Here is a 7,672-nt window from a genome sequence, read left to right as displayed (position 1 = left end):
TGCGACTTTAGGTCGATATTGCTGCAGTAGCGGCTATCACTTCTTTTGAGATTACTCACATAGGTAGCAACATTCCAATTCTTTTCGCAAGCAATAAAACAGATTACAATGCCATGCATCTCGGCTGTGGCATCCATTCTGATTTAAATATACTATTCCTGTTCTGAATGAAGTTGTCTTCCAACAACACCAAACATCACTAATGCGACATTCCCGTTTTTGACAGCTGCACATTTGTAACTGCACAACAAAAGTATTTGGTTCAAAATAATGTGAATAGAAGAAAGGTTACAGTGTGTTATTCGTACACCTAAACTGAACTAGCCTTACATGCAATACATGCTGAGCTCTGCAACATTTGGGTCACTTCTTTTGTAGTTCGTGCTCAAACTTCGCACGAATATCGCATTTCATGGTCGATTTATTCGGCAGTGAGACTGGGGGTGTTATTCAGAAATTGAAAAAGCCGATTTTGACCAGTAGAAGCCCCGGTCTTAATGATGGGTGTACAGGCACCGCAGATTGGCAGCACTACTGTCCTCTCTAAAAAAATACAGCACACCTCATAAAGCAAGTCTAAAAAAAGTCAGTGTATTGCTATGAAAAAGTAATTGCTATGATGGGCTTGCATGACTTATGTTGGCCGTGGGCCACTTGCCTTCCGGTGACCTCTTCTGCCCTCTTGACCAGATGGTCCTGTAAGTCCGGGTCGGGGCTGCAGAGAAGCCTCCCACCTTTTCTCAGAAGGGATTTCAAAGAAAGGATTTCAAAGAGAGGGCGAGTTGGCATAGGTGCCACATAGACACATGCTGAGGTTTGGGTAAAGGCTGGGGTGGATATGCGGCGTGATGGCCTGATTGGGGAAGAATCCCATCCTGAGCTGGCACCAGATTTGGGATTGTTCTAAGGTGAGAAACTTATCCCTCTGAGGATATATCCACCGGGAGAGGAGGTCATAGGTGGTGATGCGATATCCAATTGCATGGTCCCGTGCAAACTGGGCTCCAAGGTAGGGATATGGGCCCAGCTCAGATAGAAGGGAGTAGATTCTCCATCTTGGCTCGTGCGTCACCTCGTTTCCCTCGAGTTCAGAATGTGAGGGGTCCAGATCAGTTTTATTTAGGATTGCGAGGGGTTCCTGCAGAAAACTTAGTGCTGTTGGGAACATGCGTACGCCGGCAAAATTTTGTAATGAGGTTTTTAGAATTTGTATCGAGTGTTGTGGGGGTACGGTTGAATGTAAGGGCCAGCGCTATTGCCGCCTCTTCCGCTAGTTCCAGGATGGGAATCTCCTGCAGTAGAATCGACCCGTATGTGATGCCACGTTGCTTTGATTGGCACTTCAATGACAGGGTTTGGCTGGGCCCTGGCAGGTAGCACACTACCGCCAAAGGCGTGTGCAAGGGGGTAGATATCTCAGGAGACACGCCGGTGGCGTGGGAAAAGGAGCTGGATCCGGATGGCGGTGCGTGGGGCAGTGAGGTACCCGGCTCTTACTGTCCGGCCTAAACCAAACATTGTCCGTGAGTAGTGCCACTGTCAAGTGGCTTCAGTTGCTCAAGTAATGTGGGGCCATAGTAGAAGATGGGAGGGGAGGTTTGAGAAGAACACCCCTTGAAAGACTGCGGTCAGTTTATTGGCTTTCTCTCTGGTAGGTGGGCTTTGGGTAGTTCACCGACATCGAAAGCCTAACCCTTCTAGTCTGCCCACAAACATGCCAGGGGGGAAAACATAGCGCAGTCTTGTAGGCGTGTCTAGAGGGCATTGGTTGTCGGTTTCAGCTGCTGTTAGTTTCAGATAAGGGATAGAGTAAACTACTTTGTCAGTTCAGTCAGGCTTGAGTGCTTTTTGGCGACTATCTTGAGTCGAATTTCGCTTACATGCTGTTCTACCCTCTGGACAAAGTTGCAATTAAGCCTGGTGGACTGTATCTGAAGGCCTTAGATTTTGAGGGCCATGACCTCTGATATCTCCCTCCCTTTAATGTGAAGTTTCATATTGGATGGAACTTTTTTCTGGTTACGAATAGCTGACTTGGCCAAGGAACAGACCAAGCTTGCTTTCCTCGCATCCTCCACCACTACATCTACGCTAGCGTCACTTTGCAGGGTTTCTTCAATGTGGCCATCACTCCCCATTTAATCCCAAGGGTGATGCCCGCATAGAGGCTGTGGTAAAGGTGCAGGATCGTGATATTTTGAGGGTGTCTACGACTGCCAGGTTGAAGAGTAATGGTGACAGTAAGGCTCCTTGCGGAGTGCCTTCACTGCCTAGCGGGAATGTGTCCAGATGTATGGCAGCTGTCCAGTTTGACAAGTCCCTCACTTGTTGGTTTTCTCACCCAGACTGACCAATCCTACATCTAACATTATGGCCTCGTGCACGATGTCCCAAACGGACGTCCAGGAGGAGGCAGGCTTCAGACCAGTGCCCGCCACCACAATCAGGACCTCGACTCTCCTTGACCCATTTTCTCAGCCCATAAAGTTCTCTCAACCCTCTACAACAACTTGTGCAGAGCCTTGGGCGAAGCACTGCATCACTGAGTACAGGTGCCCCAAAAATAATACGGAGCACGGGAGCGGTGGCCGGAGCGCGCAAAACTGCATGCCAGCGCGATCTATGCGTAGATGCGCCGCAGATAGCGAGAGTGCGTGGGCACATCCGGCTGGCCCCTCTCGATGTTCTGACGCTCGTCTTATCGCCGGCTCAAGCGAAGCCGCGCTGCTGCCACCCCTGCTCGACAGGGGCGCTTTCGGAGCTTCACGAAGCGCGCAGAGCCAGCGAAGAAAGCTTCGTCTTCAGCGGGGTCCACTTTCTGCTTCGTCATGAATGCCACCAGGGGCCGAATTCTCTAAAACGACGGGGCGTCGCTTTGAAGCGACGGGTTAGCGCCATTGAAATGCATGTGTTGTGGGGTCGGGGCCGTCGCTTTGCGGTGCTCCTCATCAGGGTCAGTCCTGAGAAAAGCAGCGTGGCAAGGGCGCGAAGTGACAAGCGAAACGACGGGGGGCAGTGGGTGTCGCTTCGCGCCCTTGCCACACTGCTTTTCTCAGGACCGACCCTGATGAGGAGCACCGCAAAGCGACGGCCCCGACCCCACAACACATGCATTTCAATGGCGCTAACCCGTCGCTTCAAAGCGACGCCCCGTCGTTTTAGAGAATTCGGCCCCAGTTTCACTATGGGTGCCTGCCGTGCTTCGCGATCCGCTTGATTTTGAATCATGTGGCTAGAATAATGCCTGGCTCCAGCTAGCGCAAACAATAAGCAAGAAACAAAAATTTCATGCGTGTACTGGCTGCATTGCTTTAACGATACAATTGGGCGATCAAATAAAATGGGAAGTGATACCTTTGGACTCCCGTTACTTCAACACAAATATACTTTATTACGCGGGAGACACGAACCTACACAAATTTACTTAAAAATGAAGTGTGTCCGGGCTTGAGAAGCCAGCGATTGGGCATATTTTGCAACAATGCTCAGCGAAATGAATCAAGGATGGTTACCATTGAAGCAAATTCTGAAGCAACCCTTTTTCTTGTCAAGAAATTCTGTTTCAACTATTTGTTTCATTGTAAATACCTTTGATTCATTTTTTAATCAATGCGAGATATTGTCGGAAAGCCCTCGCTAAGTTCACTATATTCCCATTTTTTTCAGTTCATTGAATTTGATATAATGAAGCCCATTTGTTTTGAAGCAACTGGCCTTTGCTCCACTCACTTTCTCAATTCTCTTGAGCGGCGCTTAGAACCTTCGCAGCAATGCAGCCAGTACGTGCATGAAATTTTTGTTTTTTGCTCCTTTTTATGTGCTAGCTGGAGCCAGGCATTATTCTAGCCAAATGATTCAAAATCAAGCGGATCGCGGAGCACGGCAGGCACCCATAGTGAAACCGGTGGCATTCATGACGAAGCAGAAAGTGGACCCCGCTGAAGACGAAGCTTTTTGCGCTGGCGCTGCGCGCTTCGTGAAGCTCCGAAAGCGCCCCTGTCGAGCAGGGGTGGCAGCAGCGCGGCTTCGCTTGAGCCGGCGATAAGACGAGCGTCAGAACATCGAGAGGGGCCAGCCGGATGTGCACATGCACTCTCGCTATCTGCGGCGCATCTACGCATAGATCGCGCTGGCATGCAGTTTTGCGCGCTCCGGCCACCGCTCCCGTGCTCCGTATTATTTTTGGGGCACCTGTACATATACCAGCATCTCTAACTACCACAGATTGCAACACAGTGCAGGAAACAATTCTGCCCTTTACCATACAGCAGTTTTACATGCACGGGTAAAAGACAGAGCAGCACTTTCCATGTCTCCAAACACTGATAATAGACCCAAAGGGGAGTTGGCAGACAGCAAAATTAATGGTGAACATGTTTTATTGACTGCAGGACAAATATACACGACAAAAAAACGGAGTTCATTTGTAAAACTATGCTGCAATGCAGAGCAGCCGCCTACCAGAAAACTCCAAAGAAACAATGCTGACATATTTACAATCGCGCGGTGCAGTTCTTCGAACTTGTCGATTCTTTCTTCCAGGCATGATGGGATGATTGTGCTTAAATATAATCTTTATTACTTGGCATTTGTTCCACACCAGGTACCAACAGCAATTCTCATGGCATGTCTATCAGCTGACTTAACTTGTGGGCCCTTGTTGAACTCTTCCCTGTGGGCAAAGCTGACCATAGGGGTAGAAAAAAGGGAACTAGATGAAATAGCGTGCCAGGCAGAGAGTTAACTTTTGCTTAGCGAAATCATAGAGGCCAACCAACCTCTTCCTGTTTGAAAGGCCTGCAAAACTTGCAAAAAAAAAGGGGGAGGGGGAGCACCAAACAATACACTAATTTACCATGGTACACACCGAACATGCTACAAGCTTAAAAAACACCGCTCCCCGTCACAAAAAAATAAAGGGGTCGATTCTGCGTGAGAAGCATGGGGACATTGCGCGAAGGACGACGACCTATCCAGGATGTGCGTCGAACAGGATGGCCCTGTTCTAAAAGGTAATGACAGCAAAGCTTAGCTCTTTGCAATCTCGCACACACAACGTGCATTGCTGGCACGTCTGGTGAGTAGGCTTCCGTTGTGCACAAGACGCAAAATACAAGGAAACATGAAAACCCCCAGCACACCCTTGTTCCGCTCTGTGCTGCCGAAGGCCACTGCTGTCCCGCAGCCAGTAATCACTCGCCAGACTGTGTGGCAAACTGCACGGACACCTGGCCCGTCATAGCGTCCGTCACCATGGGCAGGGTCAGCATGCTGGGGTCCTGGCCCACACTGGCTGCTGATGCTGCATCCAGGGTCACAGCGACACAGCCTTGCTCGGCACCCTCTTGTCCCTCGAGCGCCAGCCCCCCGGGCAGGGCAAACACCGTGTTGCCGCCTTCTGAACTGATCGGAATCAGCAACACCCTCTCGCCACCATCCGAGGTGGGGACCTTGACCACGGCCGCATTGGCAAACCCCTCCTCGCCTTCCACGCTCAGGCCTTCCTGGCTGCCCGGCATCATCATCACAATGGGCACCTGCTCATCGTCAGCCCCACTTGCTTCGCCATAGGCGAGGCCCTCCTGGCTGCCTTCCTCCCCTTCTTCCACCGGCGCTGCCGCTGGCTCACCGCCGCCGCCACCTTCTTCGGGTCCAGCCTCCTCGTAGGCTTCACGGGGCGGGCACAACTCCCCAGAACCCACCGACAGCAGGGGCGCCTCGGTGTTCAGTGCGCCTACGACCTTGGTTTCGCTGCCCAGCTGCGCCGACGTGGTGGTCATGTCGCCGGAGACCATGTACGACGATGTGTCCATGGTGATGATCCGGCCGCCCAGCGATGCCGCCGTGCACTCCCCCGAGGCGGCCAGCATGGCCATCTCTTCGGAGGTCACCGCGACTCCTTCCGCGGACTCCCCGTCGCCGTGACGGACGATGGCGAAGTGGATCACCTCGCCGTTCTCCGACTCCACGGCAAGGTGGTCCAGGCCCTCCTCGTTGGCAGCCATCAGCAGCTGCGCCGTCCTCTCGCTCATCTCGGTGGCCTCCATGCCCTCGTGCTGCTCAGCCACCTCCTGCGGGATCACGCCTTCCATCTGCTCCGGCTGCGGATGCTCCTCCGCAGGCTGCTGGTCCGGCTGCAGCTGCTCTTCTGCCGCTGCATGCTCCGGCTGGTCCGGCAGGGACTGCTGCTCCTGCAGGGGTTCTGCCCCCAGCTGGTGAATGACCAGCCCCTCGCCCCCTTCCTGCTCAGCCATTCCTTCCTGCTGCAGCGCGGACAGCTGGTGCTGCTGCTCGGCGAGCTCCAAATCCCCGGCGTCCATTGCCACAGCCTCCATGTTCTGGAAGTCGGCCAAGTCCCGGGGGTCCTGGCTGATGGTCGCGATGCCGTCTGCCGTGTTGATTGACACGGTCACCTGGCCCGGGCCTGTGGCTTCGGCCACTGCCCTAGCCAACTGTGTGGCCAGGTCCTCCTGCGGGTTGATGGCCACCGTGGTGGTGATGCCATCCTCCGTGGTGGCCACCAGCTGGCCACCTGTCAGGTCGGTAGATGACAGTGTGCCATCTCCAGTGACCATGTTGATCACCGATTCGTCTGCAGTCACAAAGGCCTGGTCCTGGCCTTGCCTACACACGAAAAGAAAAAAACAAATGCACCCAAGAAAATCTCACACTCCATACTTTTCGAGCAAAACCATTCCGATACAACTTTACCGAGTAAAACTCGCGTCCAAGCGATATTGCTTGGACACATACACATGTGCAAGGCCGTGCAGTTTGTAGTGACGACAAGGTGAAAAACAAGAAATTACTATTCGCCCAAATTCAGCTGTACAATTACAGCAGAACCTCAGTGATGTAATCACAGCAGGTATGCACATGATATGATGCGAATCAGAATTCCGTGGCTCCTTGCATAGCATGCAATGGTTTAAATTTCAGATGCTACAAACGCACCCCTGAAACCTGGTAGATGATATGAACCAGAATAAGCAAGGGCTTCTACTAGAGGATTATGGTCCCGGAAAGTGGCTATACCTCGTATTCTAACATATTGTTACGTCCGGGATTAGTTTATTTGCTAAAGAAAACGTTGGCTCTGAAGACAAAGGGAAAGCTGGTGCACCGATTGCCAAAACGAGGAGATGTCCCAGCTCCTTCCTTCTCTTTCTCAAATGTCCCGTTTTTCTTCTTCAGCTTACTCAAGGAGGCTGGAGTTACCAGATTAGACGAGCTATATTTCACGTACGTGACAATATGTTTGGTCGCTAAGACAAACCTAAAATCCCACTGAGTAGTATCACTGTGTTGATTATCACAGGTAATAAGAAATTTTCGCTCTAAAACAAGCAACATAAACCCACTGCTTCTGCTCCCATTCCTGTACCGAAAAATGGCTCTATAACAAGTTGTCATGTGAATTTTCTTACACAAAGCATCCTAAGCTAAAACAATCCAGCTCACTGAAGTACGCTAAAGTGAACATTCCAGTTTAGAGATGGACCAATCTGGTCGTGGCCACAACGGAAGCCCGATTAATCAATTTGTGAACGCAAGTCTGGCTGCAACTTTATCGCACAATGGGGCAAACAGCCAGGGAACATCTTTTCGCTCCTTTTTCACATCTTTAACACTTTTCTACGCACGCCTATTCAAATCGGTAGTAGTTTATTGA

General features: G+C 51.3%; 1 protein-coding gene across 2 annotated transcripts in view; it reads right to left on the bottom strand.

Annotated features, from left to right (window-relative positions):
• Positions 1-4,361: 4,361 nt before the first annotated feature.
• The window catches only part of LOC144169600 (uncharacterized), a 50,881-nt gene continuing 47,570 nt past the window's right edge, over positions 4,362-7,672 (bottom strand). For both annotated transcript variants that reach the window (XM_077698846.1, XM_077698847.1), the window contains exon 22: positions 4,362-6,624. In XM_077698846.1, the coding sequence (XP_077554972.1) occupies positions 5,193-6,624 (1,432 nt within the window). In that variant the 3' untranslated portion in view covers positions 4,362-5,192. The remainder of the gene's footprint in view (positions 6,625-7,672) is intronic.

This window comes from Haemaphysalis longicornis, unplaced genomic scaffold (genome assembly GCF_048455015.1).
Source record: "Haemaphysalis longicornis isolate Haplotype H1 unplaced genomic scaffold, Haemaphysalis longicornis Haplotype H1 scaffold_2, whole genome shotgun sequence".
Classification (NCBI taxonomy): Eukaryota; Metazoa; Arthropoda; class Arachnida; order Ixodida; family Ixodidae; genus Haemaphysalis; species Haemaphysalis longicornis.
The sequence above is the reverse complement of the archived record's forward strand: the minus strand, read 5'-3'. Positions and strand labels throughout refer to the sequence as shown.